The 19566-nt window shown below is 39.9% G+C and overlaps 1 protein-coding gene across 1 annotated transcript; it reads right to left on the bottom strand.

The window, feature by feature from the left end:
* Window positions 1-5882: 5882 nt before the first annotated feature.
* On the bottom strand, window positions 5883-13803 carry LOC311283298 (uncharacterized protein). The gene is made up of 4 exons (XM_084397650.1): window positions 13719-13803; window positions 9050-10632; window positions 8014-8101; window positions 5883-7591 (listed from the first exon to the last, which is right to left on the bottom strand). The coding sequence occupies exons 2-4, from the start codon at window positions 10617-10619 to the stop codon at window positions 6004-6006; spliced, it is 3246 nt and encodes a 1081-aa protein (XP_084253776.1). The 5' UTR covers window positions 10620-10632; window positions 13719-13803; the 3' UTR covers window positions 5883-6003.
* Window positions 13804-19566: the final 5763 nt, after the last annotated feature.

Below are 19566 nucleotides of genomic sequence, written 5' to 3'. Positions count from 1 at the left end.
TTGGTTTTGAACAATATGTTAAGAGAAAATGGAATGTTAGACAAATGCAATGGGAATGTAAAGAAGGCTTGTAAAGCAAAATCAAGGCCCCATTGGCAAGTTCTGATCACAATTGTGATTATCTTATTCCAACATACAGGACAGTCTTGAAGAGTTCTAAACCTGTTACTTAAGATTTGTCAGTGGGGTTGGAAAACAGCATTGAGTCTCTGAAAGGCTGGTTCTTATGCACTGAGTGGTATATGTTTTATGGTGTTGACATGGATGAAACCACAGAAGTAATAACTGACTATGTAAATATCTGTACAGATAATGTGGTTACTAAAAAACAGGTAACTATTTACCCAAATAACAAACTTCATATCACAAAGGAGATAAAACATTACATTAACAGGCAGGGGCGGCCTTAAGCATCTGGGGACCTGTTTCAATAACTAATATGGCGCACTACCCACATAAACCATAAAAATAATAGAGCAGAAAAAGCAAGGATTCCTGTTGGTTTGCAACTTTGCATCAATGGTATGTTATTTTATTAGCAGCTACGTGCACTTTCAGCTTCATGAACAGGCAGCTCAACATAGAAATAATCCAACCATATTTGATTTAAACTATACAATTATACAGCGTTTTACGTTGGAATAAGCCTCGCCCTTTCACGCAGGGCAACTTCACTGCTTAATTGATTTGCGCAGTAACGTTAAGTTATATTTTCAGCTGTCTGGGCTGACTTAAAAAAAAAAAAAAAACAGCTCAAACATCCCCTTCAACTTGAATTATTTAACAAAAGTAAAGAAGAAAAAGTGTCTGACTGACACTGAACCGAACTTCATAAATAAATAAAAAACGATGTTTGAAGTTGATGTTTGTTGAAGACGGGTTATCTTTATTTTGGCTAGCATCCTGTGTGACGGGGGTTCGGCCGCTGCTGTCGCCGGTAGGGTTAACGTTACAGATGCTGGACCAAAGAAAGAGGTCACTTACTTTTGGTAGACTGAATAAAGCTTTTCTTTTGTTGTCTGATATCTTTCGTTTTCCCCCCGAAAAAAACACTGGCATATGTACGTTTCATTTCCTATTAAAATTATTTTCCTGCTCAAAATAACATTTTAACCTAACGGCAAAAAAGGCTAAGTATAAACACATAAACTATCGGTATTTATTTACTTCAGATCACCGTTCGCGGGGGCGGTAAACGTCGCCATGGTAACCGAGGCGCGAGTTCGACCCGGGGTTCGACTGTGGTAAGAGAGACGTCAGTGTTTTGCTTAGAATTATGGGTAGCAGGGGCGCCGCCATCAATTTTGGGCCCTATGAAATAATATGAAGTTGGGCCCCCTACCGCACCCATTCCGTTAATAAAATCTATCTCTGGGCCCCCCAAAAGTGCCTGGGCCCTTAGAATCGTCCTAACTTTTACCACCTTAGCGGCGCCCCTGATGGGTAGTGTAGTATTTCTCCAGAAGATCGCAAATGACAAGGTTGATTTTTATACCTTGTGGTTTTATAGGAGCAGAAACGTTCGTTTCACAACCTCGTAGCTCGTGGTCAATCTACCTTGGATGGTTTAGACATTATGGCTGAAGATCAATATCCTACAGAGAAAATGAATGGGATTTTGCTGGTCTGTTGGGGCCCCCTTGGAGGGCGGGGCCTGTTTCAATTGGTGAAACATAGGTAAGGCCGCCTCTGTTAACAGGAAAACCATAACCATGTAGCACTAAAATCTGTTCAGAAAGAATTGAATCAGTTGCATAAAGTAGCAAGGAAAATACACTCACAAAAAAGAACTTTTACAAGTCTAAGCCCAAAAGGATGTGGAATTCAATAAAAATATATAACAAATATGCAACCAGCAATGAAGAGGCTCTTTGCATCAAAAAGGCAAATACTTGAACTGTTTTTTCCAAAGGTTTGATACTCATAACTTTGATTATGATTATAAAAGTGAATTGAACTCTATGATTATTCTGACCTTGAGGAGAACAGGTTGATGATTGAGCCTGACCTCATTCAGTTGTTATTCAAACTTATGTACAGAAGTTGTCACATGCCTGTCCTGTCTTGTGCTGCACATGGGTGTTTTGTTATGTTGGGCCATGTGCTCGTGTAATTGTCTAGCCCCTCCCATCTTGTTACCTGATTATTTAATGATTTGCCCCACCTGCTTTCCCCGTTATCCTCTTTTGTTTGTTTCCCTATTTAGTCTCCTTGTGTTTGCAGTCCTGTGCTGGTTCGTTGTCTATGTTTCCCTTGTGTTATGTTCCTGACTTATACCTGCATTGTTTTCCCCCACGGGGAGTTTTTTTTTTTTGTCAAATGGTTTTTTTTATTCAAACAACAAATAACCTTGAAATAATTACTGGTTCCAGGATTAATTTTCTTACATGAAAAAAAAAAATAAATAAAAATAAATAACCAACACCCCATCCCCCGCCTGTTAATATACAATCCCGTGACATTAATACACAGCACTTAAGTCAGCCTACAATACATTGCATTAAGGAGTAACATTCCTATTGAGGTAGCAGATGAAAGGGTCCCAAATCTTGTGGAATTGTCCAATGTTGCCTTTCAAAAGGTATCTAGTTCATTCCAGGTGTAGAGTAGACGTCAGTTCCTCAAGCCATAATTTAGCATCAGGAGGATAAACCTTTTTCCAAAACAGTAGCAACTGTTTCTTGGCTGTTATCAGACAATATGTGAGAAATTTCTGTTGAGCACTGTTCAACGAATATATATGATTAGAATGTTCCCACGGGGAGTTTTTGTTTGTAGTTTTATTTTGTTTTTAAATTTTAAATTCCTTACCTGCACTTGGATCCTCGCTTCACTTTTTGACCTCCCGTGACAGAACGAACCAGCCAAGATGAGGATTCAGCAGAAGGACTCCCACCAACCACCGATCACCCCTGTTTCCTGCCCTCACTATGAGCGCATTATGAGGTTCAGTAATTTGGCTTCTCTCCGGCAACAGGGGACCAGGATGAAGGAGTTCGCCCTGAAATTCAGCGCGGCAGCGGAAGGACTCGGTCTTGGCAGCACTTAAGGACTTATTTAATTATGCCCTTGATGAGCCCAGAGGTTACTGGACGATGATAGGTCTGGAACGTCTGACTTTTGAGAAATTATTAAATTACGTAGAGCGTCAAGGGAATCCACCAGCCGGGGAAGTTGCAGATCCCCCAGAGGTAGCCGTGGAATCTGCGACGGAGACGGATACTCCCACACCACACTCTCGGAAACGGAGGAGGAGAAGGAAGACTCCCTCCGTGACTGTTCCGGTGGTCCCTGTTCCGGTGGTCCCTGTTCCGGTGGTCCCAGTTCTGGTGATCCTGAGTCCGATGGTCCCGAGTCCAGTGGTCCCAGTTCCAATGGTCCAGAGTCCAGTGGTCCCAGTTCCGATGGTCCCAAGTCCAGTGGTCACAGTCCCGGTGGTTCCGGTGGTCCCGGTGTTCCCTGTTCCGGTGGTCCCAGTTCCGGTGGTCCCAGTTCCGGTGGTCCGGAGACGGAGGAGGAAGAGAAAGGCCTCCTCAATGACCTCTCCGGCGGCTCCTAATCCGGAGGCCGTCCCTGATGCGCCGCCCAGGCGTCTTGCTCTGCCCGCGCCGCCCAGGCATCTTGCTCTGCCCGCGCCGCCCAGGTGTCATGCTCTACTGGCCCCGCCCGAGCTGCTCGCACTGCCTGCACCACCCCAGCGATCCGTCACGTCTGCCCAGCCAGAGACTGTTCAGGTCACATCTGCCGAGCCTGTGTCTTCAGACAAGATGGCCGACGCCGAGCCTGTTCACGTCACGTCTGCCGAGCCTGTGTCTTCGGACAAGATGGCCGCCACAGAGACTTATCACGTCACGTTTGCCGAGCCTGTGTCTTTGGACAAGATGGACGCCGCCGAGCCGGTGTCTGTTCCAGTGCCTGAGCCGGTGGTGCCAGTTCCAGTGCCTGAGCCGGTGGTGCCAGTTCCAGTGCCTGAGTCGGTGGTGCAAGTTCCTGGTTCTGAGCCGGTGGTGTCTGTTCCAGTTCCTGAGCCGGTGGTGTCTGTTCCAGTTCCTGAGCCGGTGGTGTCTGTTCCAGTGCCTGAGCTGGTGTCTGTTCCTGTGCCATGGCCTCCTGAAGGGTCGTCTCCTCCCTGGCCGCCTGAGGGAAAGTCTCCGCCCTGGCCTCCTGAAGGGTCGTCTCCGCCCTGGCCTCCTGAAGGGTCGTCTCCGCCCTGGCCGCCCGAGGGAAAGTCTCCGCCCTGGCCGCCAGATGGACTGACATTTCCGCCCTGGCCTCTTGAGCTCTGTGGTCCGCCCTGGCCTCCCGAACTGTCCATTTCCCCTGCCCCACCCTGGTCTGTCCTTCCTGTTCCCCCTGTTCCACCCTGGTCTGTCCCTCCCATCCCACCCTGGTCTGTCCCTCCCGTCCCTCCCTGGGCTGTTCCTCTCGTCCCTCCCTGGACTGTTCCTCCCTGGTTTGTCCCTAGTGGAGCGTCTGGTAGCCGCTCCTTAAGGAGGGGGTAATGTCACATGCCTGTCCTGTCTTGTGCTGCACATGGGTGTTTTGTTATGTTGGGCCATGTGCTCGTGTAATTGTCTAGCCCCTCCCATCTTGTTACCTGATTATTTAATTATTTGCCCCACCTGCTTTCCCCGTTATCCTCTTTTGTTTGTTTCCCTATTTAGTCTCCTTGTGTTTGCAGTCCTGTGCTGGTTCGTTGTCTATGTTTCCCTTGTGTTATGTTCCTGACTTATACCTGCCTTGTTTTCCCCCACGGGGAGTTTTTGTTTGTAGTTTTATTTTGTTTATTACTTAATAAATTCCTTACCTGCACTTGGATCCTCGCTTCACTTTTTGACCTCCCGTGACAGAAGTCTTCTGTCTTTCTGTCTTTACAAACCGCAAATAGCGCACTTACAGAGAAATTGGCTAATTGGCAATTAGCTAACCGTGCTGAGAATTCCAAGACGAGAACATTTTGTAATGGCACAGTGCCGTACTAGGCTCAAGTGGAAATATAATTGGAACCGTTTAGGCCCGATGGTGGAAAAGATGACAGATTTAAGAGTCAGGGAGAGATAACATATCATCATGAACTCATGACCAGATGCCTCTTTAATTGCAGGGTGTTCAGATAAGAGTTCAGCAAAAGCTTATGCAGAAAAGTCATTCACAATTCTGTTGACTTATATATATATATATATTCTTGTACATAAAAAAGCAGCTTAAAACAAACAATATAGATTATTGAATTAATATTGAAGTCTCATGCATTGGACTAAAACATTGTTTCTTAAATCCAGTTTTATTTTAATGATTCTGTAATTGTTACTTTAATATCAGGAGAGGTTTTATATTATTGCGACAGGTAGAGATCCATCCGTATTAGATAGATCCGGGTCGCTAAAGACCCAATATGTAATAATAATTAATGCATTTAAGGGTTAACTTATCCCTTGCCATCAAGAAATGCCACTTCAGTAATAAGGTTAGATGTTACATCTGTAAGTCACTGTAGTTTGCTTCAATGACTGATTTTACACAATCTCACTATGTATAAGAGTCAGGGGGTGATAACATATCATGTACACATGATCAGGTGCCTCTTTATTCCAGGGTGTTTATTTTCATAAAACTGTCAGATAAGAGTTCATCAAAAGCTTATACAGAGAAGTCATTCACAATTATGTTGACTCGATCATAAACACAAAAACAAATTTAATTACAATGATTGGGGTTAATTTGAGCCATTGTACTGTCACTGATAGATGTAAATGATATTTGTCTGTAGCAAGTCCTAATAATATAGATTGTTGTACACTAAGAGCAAAAATGTTGCTCAAAACAAACAGTTTAGAGAATTTTGAATTAGTTCTAAATTCTTATTTATAATATGCATTGGACTAAAGTATTTTTTTATTTAATTCATTTAAATGTTTTAAAAAATGTAAGATTCACAAAAGCAAATGCTGTCAGGAAACAATCTGGAAACATTTTAAAATTAACTGATATTTCCAGCCACTATTATTCACGTTTCACCTTCTTTCTGAATACAACTAGACAAAAATATCTAATTGTATAAACAGTCACAAATGCAAATATAAAAACTGTTGCTATTAAAGTCAAAATAACATCTATAGAGTAGTACTCAACCCAGGACATTCTGAAAGACTGTGTTCGTAAATGAGGGGCTCCTCTATTCCTCATGACAAACTCAATCCAGAAGATGGCACGATCAAGAGGTTTCATTGGCTGGTCGTGATGCAGTCTGGACAGTCTCTGCATGTTCTCCCTGTAAGATGGGTTATGCAAAACCTCCTTTAATGCCTCTAGAAACACATTCCTGTCCAGAGTCGCAATATCTACAATCTTTGCTGTTCCCTTTGCTTGCATCCTGGAGAGATTGTCTGGCTGATCAAAAGCTAAAGGAATGCCCACAATAGGCACCCCGTGGTAGATGGCTTCCTGAACTCCATTGGTGCCTCCATGTGCCACAAACACTTTAGTTTGAGGATGTCCAAGCAGGTCATTCTGAGGGAGCCAGTCCACAATCAATGTGTTATTACCAAGATTGGCAGGCCGTGGTCCTGTGTGTCTCCAAATAACCTTTTGAGGCAGTTGGGCAAAAGCTGCAGCAATATCATCATTGATTTCACTCAGAAGCTGACCGAAAACAGTTCCTAAAGTCATGATGATGACCCCGTGCTCTCCTGAGCTCTGTACAAATTTCTCCAAATCATCTGGAAGTGGCTTAGGTGGTGTGCACTGGAAGCCACCCATGTAGACGACATTTGGCATTGTGGGTCGTGGAAACTCAAAAGTGAAGTCGTTTCTCATTAGCCAGATGTCGGCATTCTGGAGGAGGGAGAAGAAATCGACATTGGGGCCAAAATATTTCTGGGCGAACTCTTGGTAAGGAGACCCAAAGTATTTGGAATTTTTATAAAGAATCATTATATATGTCATCACGTTCATTACTCTCTGACTGAAAGTCATCTTGTCGGTTAGCTGTAACCCTGTCACAGGTATATACGAGAGAGGAGATGGAGCTATATCAAAATGGGCTTCTCCGTACATGGTCCAGCGGACATTAAACACAAGAGGGAGTTCAAGACGGTGTGCCAGTAACACTCCACCTCCAAAAGCAGGATCCGTCAGAACAATGTCATATGCAGCATCTTTCAGTGAATTCATCAAGGTCTCGTTTTCAAACATTGTAGCTGTCATATTGCATATTAGCTGATGAATTTCTGTAAACCTCCTATAAGTTTCATCAGCAAGTGTCATTTCATTCCAAAATGATCTTCCTTGTCTCTGTATTTTCAGTAAGTGAGGGAGAAACTTCTCCATGAAGTCATCGTCAAATTCGCCATTGTCCACAGTGATGGAAGTGTAGAGAGGAGACTTTTCCTGAATGTACCAGCTGCTAGACCCTCGGACCACGGTGATACTGTGACCTTTTGAATGCAACTCCACAATAAGGACCTTCATGTTAATCCAATGACTTCCATCCACAGGGACGACCAGAACTTTACCAGCAAAAGATCTTGACAGAGCAGATAACAAGATGAACAAACCAAGAATGGTGGAGTGATGCATCTTAATTGACCACCTTTGATAAGAAAGAATATAACCGAATTAAAAGAGTACACAAGATTTCAAAAATACAGTGATAAATACAATACAATGTCCTGACATAATCTGTAAAATTGCGAGGTAGTAGGGCAGAAGATATAAAGTCATACAGATTTGGAACGACATTAGGGTTAGTAAATGATGAAACAAATTACATTTTTAGGTGAACTTATCATTTAAAACAATCCAAAAAGTCTCATTCTGCTTCAACTATAGAGGCCCGTTCACACCAAGGACGATAACTCTAAAGATATAGTTCTAAAAATCGTTCTCAATATCAAAGAATAAACAGAACGATATTGTCCGCTGGTGTGGAGGCTAATATAGTTATCTTTATAGTTATCGTTCTTGGTGTGTACGGGCTTAAGGCTAGATACTACATCTGTAATGGTGCTTTACCACTGTGTGGCATGACTCGGCACGACTTGACTCGGCTCGGCTCGCTTTACTTTGGCTCGGTTTGCTTTTCCACTGCAGTTCAGTATCGCTTCAAAGTTGGTTGGATTATAGACTGATCATTATAGTTGCGCCTCCACCTCATCTACTGACCACGATACAGCCATTTCTTTTTTCAAGTTGCGTGCGACGGTTGTTTAAAGCAAGTCGTTTAAAAAAGTTGTGCGAACAAATTAAACAAAAAGTGCGACTATTTAAATCTAGTGGGTTTGGTGTCTCGTGTCACAAATCCAATGACGCTGGTAGTGGCGATTCTCTCTGACCAATCAGTGATCTACAGTGTTTATAAATCCCATTTTAGTATCGACAGGGCTTGCTTGGAACCTCAACCGAGGTGGTATTAAAATAATTAGCAGGTACTAGGTACTGTACACCGTGGAAAACCCCCAAAAGTGAGCCGTACAAAGCTACCATGCAGTGGAAAAGCGCCACAAGTGTTACGGAATGCAGTTGGCACTAATGACCAATGATTTGAGGGTGAAAAAAAATCATGTAATCATGTCTGCATTCTGGAAAAGGGCGAAGAAATCAGCATCGGATAGAATTGAACTTTCAGGTTTTGTCTGTAAAATTTCAGGTAGATCTGTACAATTGGACAGTTATTCAGTTATTTATTACTTCATAATCCAAAGTCAATCACAGTTTCATTTACACAGTCATAACTGATTTACAGTGGGTTTTATCATCGTCAAGATACAGTCTTCATCTGTCTGTCCAAGTATGTGTGATCTAACGTGTAATCAATATAATTTCTGTTTAAAACCTTTACATGACATTCTAAATAGACTCTACATCTGACTGAAGTCAAACTTTTAAACTCCATGTTAACACAAAAAAATAAACTTTTTGAAATTTGCATCTATTGAGGCTCAAGATTCTACTGACAATAAATGCAGCTCTAAATAGTCCGTACAAAATTAGCTGTAAATGCTTGAATTTGTTCTACAACAAACTCATACAGTAGTTATAAATCATGCACATTTGACTTTCTTTTTGAACAGAACTCTAAAAAGATATCGAATCACATATATAATCAAAAATGCAAATATGAAAAATGTCGCCGTTAGAGTCCAAATAACATCTATAGAGTAGTACTCAATCCAGGACATTCTGAAAGACTGTGTTCGTAAATGAGGGGCTCCTCTATTCCTCATGACAAACTCAATCCAGAAGACGGCACGATCAAGAGGTTTCATTGGCTGGTCGTGATGCAGTCTGGACAGTCTCTGCATGTTCTCCCTGTAAGATGAGTTATGCAGAACCTCCTTTAATGCCTCTAGAAACACATTCCTGTCCAGAGTCGCAATATCTACAATCTTTGCTGTTCCCTTTGCTTGCATCCTGGAGAGATTGTCGGGCTGATCAAACACTAATGGTAGACCCAAAATGGGAATCCCATGATAGATGGCTTCCTGAACTCCATTGGTGCCTCCATGTGCCACAAACACTTTAGTTTGAGGATGTCCAAGCAGGTCATTCTGAGGGAGCCAGTCCACAAGTAAGGTATTGTTACCAAGGGTCACAGGTCGAGGTCCTGTATATCTCCAAATCACTTTTTGAGGAAGCTGAGCAAAAGCCGCTGCTATGTCATTGGTGATGTCTTGTGGAAGCTGAGCAATAAGGGTGCCTAGGGACATGACAATGACTCCATGATCTCCTGAGCTCTGCACAAACTCCTCAAGATCAGCTGGAAGCGGCTTAGCTGGTTTACACTGGAAGCCGCCCATATAGACGATGTTTGGCATTGTGGGTCGTGGAAATTCAAAGGTAAAGTCATTTCTCATGAGCCAGATGTCGGCGTCCTGGAAAAGGGAGAAATAATTAACATTGGGACCAAAATGTTTGAGACAAAAAGAAGAATAGGTAGGTTCAGCGATGATTGCAATCTGGAACTGGGTGAAAAGGTAGGTCAAAACATTCTTGACACGTTGAAGGAATGACATCTTGTCTGTTAGCTCTACACCAGGGACAGGGACATAAGACAGGGGGGAAGGAGCAATGGCAAAATGTCCCTCTCCATGAATCGTCCAACGAACGTTGAAAACTAAAGGAATTTTAAACTTGTAAGCTAGGATTGCACCACCTCCAGCAGCTGGGTCTGCTAGCACCACGTCGTATTTAGCATCTTGGATTGAGTTTATAATTTTTTCATCTTCTAATATTCTCTCCATCATCTGCAACATATCTTCATGCATGCTTTTAAACCTCATGATGATTTCATACTCCAGCTGAACGCGGTTCCAAATGAAATGTCCTTCTCTTTTAATCTTCAAGAGACGGCTGATCATTAAACCAAAAAAGTCCTCATCAAATCCTCCTGTGTTTGGAATGGTGATGGAATTGTAGAAAGGAGACTCTTCCTTGATATACCAGCTGTTGGAGGCTCTAAGCACCGTCACGTTGTGACCTTGTGAGTGTAATTCCTCGATCAGGACCTTCATGTTCACCCAGTGACTTCCATCCAGTGGAAACACCAGCACTTTACCGCCATCTATTCCAAATAATACGCATAAGAGCGACAACAAAACGAGAGGTGCTGAATGACGCATCTTCTTACACAACCTTTAAAAACAAAAGAGAAGAAAGAATGAAGGGAAACAGAAGAGAAAGGACCAGGAAAAACAAAAGCCAGCTTATTTTACACCGTAAAATTATCTTACACATCCAGAATAATTATTTAAAAATACAGTAAAATGTTTACAAAAATATTTGGTACTATACGGTTATCCGGACCACATATGATGACCTACCCCAACCCCGCCCCTAAATCTACCCGTCACTGGGGTTACGACCAACCAAGAGCGGTTGTGGTCACGTGTGGTCAGGTGTGGTCCGGATAACCATATAGTACCAAATATTTATTTACAGAACAACCTGAACATTTTACAATTTAAACTGTAATTATCAACAAAAAAAAACATTTCAAACCAGTAAATCCAACAGCCCTTTTCTGCTGAATTAGCAAGGCCATGCTGTTACTGTTTTGTACTTTTTACATAATACATCCACCATAATAACACTGGTGGTAAAGAGAAAACCACATGATGAATCAGTGTTCATCTCAAGTAGTTTTTCCACAAGCTGATGCACATATTAATATATAGAAGGCGCAACAGAGTCTTACTGCCAAGTGCCCAGTCCTGCAGATTCGCCTTATACAACATCAGGAGGATCAGGCCCTTCCTATCAGAGCATGCTACACAACTCCTTGTCCAAGCTCTTGTTCTATCCAGACTGGACTATTGTAATGCTCTCCTGGCAGGTCTTCCAGCTTGCAGTATTAAACCTCTGTAAATGATCCAAAACGCTGCAGCTAGAGTGGTCTTTAAGAAATCGCATCAAAGTCACTGATGTTTGTCACCTCCTACCTAAACTCATTACTTCAGCCTTACATGCCATCCAGAAACTTGCTCTGCAAGTGAACGTCGTCTTGTGGTGCCATCTCAAAGAGGCACAAAATGTCTTTCTCGGACCTTTACCATGACTGTTCCCTGCTGGTGCAATGATCTGCCTAACTCAACCAGAGCTGCTGAGTCCGTAGCCTTTTTCAAGAAACGGCTGAAGACGCATCTTTTTCGGCAACACTTGATCCATTAATACTAAAGCCTGTTTTATACTTCTGCGTCGGACCTACGCCGAAGCCTCTACGCTGTAGGCAACGCATTGGTTTTCATTTATACTTCTGCGTCGTTGTCCGCGTTGACGCGCGCAGAGGGAGCATGTGAAACCCGAGGGAGGGGTTCTAGCAGACCAATCACAGCGCTTGTGTCCGCGTAGAGTTGACGCGTTGTTACATTTTTGGAGAGGTGCACGTCAGGGTACGCCGAAGGGTACGCGCGCTACACACAGCCTACGACGTAGCTACGGCGGCAGTTCGACGCAGAAGTATAAAACAGGCTTAACACTTTCTCTTCTATTCTTTATCTATTACCTTTATAAAAAAAAAAAAAAAAAAACTGGTAATTTGTTAGATTAAACTGGAAGGGTCATAGCACTTGCATATTGTTGTCCTATTGTTAGTTTAACTGCTTCTATTGGATAAAAGCGTCTGCTAAATGAATAAATGTAAATGTACACAAATACAAAATGCCATGGTAACAAACATGACACTCAAACAATGCAATAAACAATCATTTAACAACTTAATATGTGATATAAAAGCCTAATGTACATAACTGACCAAAAAATAACAAGAAGAAACATAATTATTAATATAAATAAAAAAACATCAAATGTGACCTATCACACAAGGAATTGTAATATACAATAAATTATAAGTTGATTTGTTCGTTTTGCTTTTTCTTACAGTTTTTCTTTGTATATAGTACAGGAACTTTCTGTAAACCAATTAACAGGTCGCATTTTTACAGTCTTTTACAGTTAAAATTACAATATTGTTTTTCAGTGTACATTACGATTGGATACAGTGATGCCAATGATTAGTGATACAAATTCATTCTGCTTTACTAGTCTAATATTTGCTGTTACTGATCTGTTAGACTTTTGACTTACAAAATAACATCTGGGCCATTTTGCAGAATAATTTATATTTGTCCAGTAAAAACCACATGAATTTCCGATTTTTCACATGGGAACTGTTCCAAAACCATGTAGCCTATGTGTTTCACGCATTTCTCACATTCGGTTTTGCACTTGTGAAATTCATGTGTTTATGATAATAATTCATAATATTTCACGTTGAAAACAAAGTGAAATATACAGTTCTGCTTGGATATCCATTTTATTTGCCACTAAATACATCAAACTAAATTGTGCATATTTGCCACCAAACTTAGAAACTTTGCACTGTAAATAATTTGTAACACTCCCAAATAAAAAATTTCAATTGACCGATAACATCTAAATTTTTCAATTGGCCCAAGTGAAATTCTGTAAATTCTAAAATTAAATGTACAGATTTTCACTTGGGCCAATTGAAAAATGTAGATGTTATCGGTCAATTGAAATTTTTTATTTGGGAGTGTTACAAATTTTTTACAGTGTGGTAATCCCAGTGATTTGGTTCTCTTGGCATCAACGTTGTACCTTGTAAAAGCCACTTTGTTTGCAACAACACTTAAATGCAAAGCAGGTCTACTGAAGTAAAGTATAATTGTGGCATGGGCCACAGTGTTTGCAGGAAAAAAGTAAGAGGGTCTCACCTTGTGTATTTCTAAATTGGCTATTTGTTTAGTAGTGTTGTATTCTGAGAGCTTCCGAATCAAAGTTATGCAATCGTTCACTACACATGCTGCAACATCTGGAAAAAAGCTCCCTCAATAGAGTACATGCTAAAACAATACCTTGCAATATGTGCATTCACCTTTCATATTAAAACACAGTGTGTTCGTTTGACATTTTCTAATTCGGTTTTGTAAAAAAGTTAAAAAGTATCAAAAATAATCACAAAACAGCTTGATACTTAGCTTTTTACAAATTTCACTTCTGATGGAAAGCTGAAAAAGTTCTGTGAAGCTTAATTTGGTTTAAGTCAAAAATAAATACTGTACACACAATAAAAGGCCAAGATATTACATAATGAACTAAGAGCAGAATGGAAATCTAAAATCTGATATATGGACTGACCAAGAAATAATTTGTACTTTGTCAGAGCAAATTCTATTTTGAGATAATATTTCAATCCTCACCTGACAACCTGCTACTACTCCTCGAAGTACACCTTGGCACAGTGTAGCATCCAAAACCGTAAACACATTTGTCCTGCAACTTGAGCTTATCAAGTGCATTTAGGTGAAAGGTACCTTTGAATGAGTGAGCTCAGCAAAAGCCTATCAGGTGCCTTGACGCAGGGCAGTACAATAATGCCTCAGTCATTAAGGGTCAAAGATCCATTTTTTAAACCATGATTTGCTACAACCAGCCGAAATGAAATGCTATCTATTACTTTCAAGGAAATTATAAAAAAAAGAAAATTCTTTGATTTTACACTACACACTAGAAGTTCACAAGATACTTCAGATTAAATGTATTTGTAAAGACTGAAGATCGTGCTACACTCCCACCATTAAGAACATTCCGGGGAGAACTGAACTGAACTAAACGGGTGGTATTGTTCGCGTCAGTTGTGTTAAAGGCAGAAAGAATAAAAGGTAATCTGAGAATCTTTCAGCACAATGAATAAAGTACAGAGACTTTTTGGAAACTTCAGCAGTGTCAGCAGATCACCAGGTGGGAAAAACTGTAAAAAAAACAGTAAAACTTTACTAAACAGTCACTAAAACAGACATCCCAAGTCTCCCGGAAGTTCCGGGAGTCTCCCGCATGTTGATCGCGGCTCCCTGATGCCCGCAAATTAGTTAAAATCTCCCGGAATCTATAGCGCGCATGGCAGAGAGAGGGAGCGAGAGACCTTGCGTGTGTGTGCTAGTGTGCGTGTGTTCCTCACGAAGCGCATGTAAGGACCCAACCAATCAATTGTCAGTGCGGGCGGGCTTTTATCTATACTCCTGAACCGAATTAATCAGAACTGAATGTTTTTTTTAATTAACATTAATGGCACAGACAACAGCAGGAATATTAGGCTGCTGTCACTTTAAGACCGCATGCATGGACCGAATATACTGACACACAATGACATAACCGAGAGAACACTTGTCGATACGGGTATTTTGACATCATTTCGCCTCTTCTTCCGCATTTAAAATCATTTGAATGTGTAAACTGGCAAGACAAAACATGTCCAAATGATAAACTTTCACTCTATGAGAGTTAAACTGAGCAGTTAATCCGCGAATCACATGCGTGCCGAACCGTGGAGCCTGGCCCGTACGGATCACGAATCAACTGTGATCCGTTGCACCCCTAATAATTAATAAACACACTTATCATTATGACTGCTCTTACCAGAGATGGATCCTACTCCTACTATGGAAATACTTGTCTACAAAATAAGTAAACAGTTGTTCTCCCAACATCAAGCCTCACCTTTCGACCCGCATCAGCCATTTCAGGTCATAATTGAGAAAATGCTCCACAATAGTGTTCCTTATTTCATCAAAAACGTGTATATGCATTTTGCCTTATCGACCTCTTCCTCTGCTTTGCCTCCATGCCCGTCCACCACACATCCATCCTCCCCTTCCTCTTCCCGGATGTTGACCCTGTTTGTTTCCTTGTTGTTCTTCCATTATTGTAACTCTGTGTTGAGCTCTGTCTGTGCTTTCCAATTGACGATTCATGACATGCATCTCTGGAACCGGTTGATCATTGATCGATCTAATGCTTTACATTCCCCTTCATTAGTGAAATTCAAGATTCACCGGCGCAATTAATCAATTCAGGACACATTTACACAAAAAGTCTAATAGAAATTACGCTTGACGCATTATGACAACTATTTCAACCATTTAATGACTTTAGCAATGAGCTAATGCCTTGATGTTTTGAGGGGTAACACTCTTTAATTGAATCTCTGTTAACAGAGAACCAGTACATTCTGAGCAACATGACATTAGCAATTAATAATGTAGGAAACAGTAGACACTTGTACATAATCAATTGCATGAATGTACCAAAGCATTTGCAACTTGTTTAAAAGAATGAGAAATTCCTTTTATGATGTCCACAAGTGTCTAGATAATGTGGAGGTTGAACAGTTTTGAGAATTTCAGTTGTGATCTGAGAAATGTACCGAAGCGACTGAGAAAAACTAAAAGCAGAGGCTCTGTTCTTTCTTGTGATATATTGCACGTTCAAATATTCATACAACTAAATATTCTGGGGGCCATTAAATTTAGTGAAAACTGTCAAAAAATGTCATCACTGGCTGGCAACTTTATAAAAAAAAAGTTTTTTTTAAAGGTGGCGGGGAAAGAGTTAAAGTCCCCTTGTAGTCAATACTTTTATCCCTTAAAACTCATCTTTGATCACCAAAATGGCATATTGAAACGTTTTTTCCTGTGATTTGTTTTTTAATGCCTTTAAATAGCTTGAATGTAACTCTACACACTTGCTTCATTTAGTAATATGCAAATGAGCCCTGCCTCCACTCAGTCAGGCTCGTCTACAAGTCGATGTACCAGAATGTTAATGTGTTTTATGTATCGCTCTCTACGTTAGAAACATAGCGGTAATTAATATGATTAGCCTTTGGCTTGACTACATTATCAAACAGCTAATAATGTGTTGCTAATGTTAAACAAACATTGTTCCTGTCCGCCATCTCAGAGTCAGACGGCTGCCTTCTCAAAATCTGTATCCTTAGAGACGCTTTGAACAACTCAGAACGTCAGTGGAGAAAAGGCATATATAGTTCATCATAACATCGTAATATATCATATATGTGATATACAGTTACAAAATTCACCCGCGCTGTCATGCTAACAAGATTTTTCATATCACAGAAATATATATATATATATATATATATATAGGCTATAAAATATATAAAACCTCAAGACTACCCTGCTTTGCAGCAGTTGACGTGCTAAAGCCCGCCGGTCCGGCACGTTGATCTGATTGGTTACAATGTAGTTTGTGACATATGAAACACCAGCGATTTCAAACCGCGTTTTTGAGACTGTCTTCAGATCACTGCAGTTTTAAAGAGAAAATACTTAGCGATGGTGTTGTTGACTTATGTATTTGTACATGTTTTGTCTTAAAGCATATTAAAAACACCACATAGACGTATAAACAACATTAAAAACTTAATTTTCACCACAGAGGGTCTTTAAAGTACACTCTCAGAAAAAAAGGTACAAAAGCTGTCGCTGGGACAGTACCCTTCAAAAGGGTACTAATATGTACACTTTTGGTACCAATATGTACCTTTGAGGGACTAATATGCACTCGTTAGGTACAAAAGTGTACCTTTTGAAAAGGTACCGCCACAGAGAGAGCTTTTGTACCTTTTTTTCTGAGAGTGTATAGTGTCTTACTACAATTGAAACGAGACCTAAGCTCAAGGTGTTTTTTTATTATTCATTGTATTGTGGATTAAAGTAAATTTAAGTGATTTAATCCCTTAATTCCAGCAAAACCCAACCGGTGTAAGCAACAAACCTGATTTGAACGCTTTTCTCTAATATGTTTTCAAATTGCTTTGACACCTCTGCCATCTAAAGACAGTGCAAATGCAGTTTTCAGCTGGTCAAAATCCACCAAATATCATCTACATGTATATTATATAATACAATTTATAATTGGATAATTTCAGGACAACCCATTTTCTTTTCCCTTCAGGCTACAACATTTTCTAAATGGTGAGTTATACAATAAATGGATATATTCATTGACTTTTATTGACGTATGAGTACCAGTGTTCTAAAGTTCATTGCCAATGACTTCAGTTTAAGCAATAGTTACAACTCCAGTGACCTCACCCAAGCAAACATAAATAGTGAATTGCAATACAAATACAATACAAACGTCATTATCAATTCAGCTTAAGTATTAATAGGCCTAGAGAAAGCAAACGTTTTGGTCTCATTGTTAATTGTAGAGGAGAAATCACAAGTGTACAAAAATGGAAACAGCTACCCCATGTGGCAAGGTAGAATGATTATTCAATTCATATAATCTTCCATTTTAACAAGGCGCTTAAAACTTCCCTAGTTTTTAGTCACAGTTTAAACTTGCAAATGCAATTTCATAGCTCACAGATTCCTACAAAAATACCTGGCATCTTGCGATTTAAAAAACATGCCAAGCAATCGTAGGATTTATAGATTTACATTGAAAGACTGGATACGATTTAAAGTCATCAAGAGCGTTAAAATTTTCAGTGGTCATAAGCAATTCTCAAATATGTGCATGCATCAAAAATCACAGCTGTATAACTTTTAGAATCACTGCATTCTCATTAATGCATTCATTTTTGTAGCTGATGTGTTTAAAGCAAATGTCTGACTTGCAGTAACTGTAAAACGTATTAAATCCTTATAACCAAAATATACCCATCGGCTGACAAGTCAAGAAACTCTTAAGCCAGACACTGTTGATGAAATATTTTTAAAAGACTGATCATTTCATGTTGCAACAGCCCCTGACCCCACAGCCGTGATGAAACCTTTTGTGGTAAACAACAAAGTCATTCATGTTAACGTTTAACCAGCAACCTATAGAGTTAAAATACATCAAAAAAGTTCATCAAAGTTGTCCTAAGACAAGAACGGGTATTGTTCAAAATGTATAACTTTGATGAAAGGTTTTGATCCACTTTAAATGTTGACTACTGTAGTTAAGTGTACATTCAACAGCATCATAAAATTAGACAACAGAAAATAAATCATTTTTACACTTCCAAAAAACATATTTCGATTTGAAACCATCACACTTTTAAATCAGGCAGAGAGTGTTAGTATTTACATTCTGGCGTCCCTGATGTTTTCTTAAAGGCACAGTATGCAAGTTTCTCCACTAGAGGTCTCTTATTCAAACTCGGCATTCACACCACGTCGTAATTACCGTAAATAAAGCTCTGTATGCTTTTGAGTCGCTCTCGCTGTACTTTGATGTCATTCATTGATCAGTTGAACACACCTTAAATCTGATGTGACCAGGTGGTACAAGTCGTAGCTCTCAGTTTACATGTTGTAATTACAAGTTATACAATCATAAAGGCTTTTTAGAGTTCAGGGACATTTTACGTAGCTGTTTTTATTATGCTTACATGCCAGTCGGCCGCTGCCGCTCCTTTCGTTTTGGTGTTCATGCATATTTTGCGATTAAAGTTAAATTTAACGTTCGATTTTATTTCATTCTAATGAAACAGACGAATTACTGTGAATTACTACTCATAGAGGTAACTTTATTTGACTAATTAAAATTAAACGCAGCGCATGTTTTACTTGGTAAAAACAATCATACTAAAAATACATTTGCTTGTGTTAGACACTAGTTGCACACTGCAGTACGCTAGATCGATGTTAGAATTTCATATTAATAAAAGCTTCTGTTGCTAAATGGCATTTAATTATGTTGTGGAGAAAATGCTGTATTACTGTTCCTACAAATAAAGCTCTTTCAGATTATGCCACTTAAAATATTTTGAGAACTTAAATATCCAACTTAACTAAACTTAATATTTTAAGTCAAGCATGAACATACTTTAAGTTGAGATTAATAATCACAGCGATCCACTTGACAAAACTCTGATCTACTTTTTGGGTACAAATGTGTTACTCGCAGTAAATCAAGAAAACGAGATTCAAATAAGACCGTGTTGAGCTATAAAACAATTTGTTTTCTGTTGATAAATGTACCCAAACAGTTGTAAAAATCTTGATGTTTCTCATGGAAATTGAGGGTAACGCGAATATTTTGTCATTAACAGATGACACGGGACATTACAGTTTAAAATGGCTAATTTCTCTGGATTTAAACATTTTTGGAAACATTTGGGATAATGCAAGTACACGTCAACAAAATGTAAAACATTTTTGAAATTTTTTAATGTTACATATTGTGCCTTTAATGAAAATTTAAGTTCTCGAAATGCATCAACCAGATCACTCACAGATTCCCCAACAAGGC

Source organism: Rutilus rutilus (genome assembly GCF_951802725.1).
Source record: "Rutilus rutilus genome assembly, chromosome: 23".
NCBI classification, from domain to species: Eukaryota; Metazoa; Chordata; class Actinopteri; order Cypriniformes; family Leuciscidae; genus Rutilus; species Rutilus rutilus.
The sequence above is the reverse complement of the archived record's forward strand: the minus strand, read 5'-3'. Positions and strand labels throughout refer to the sequence as shown.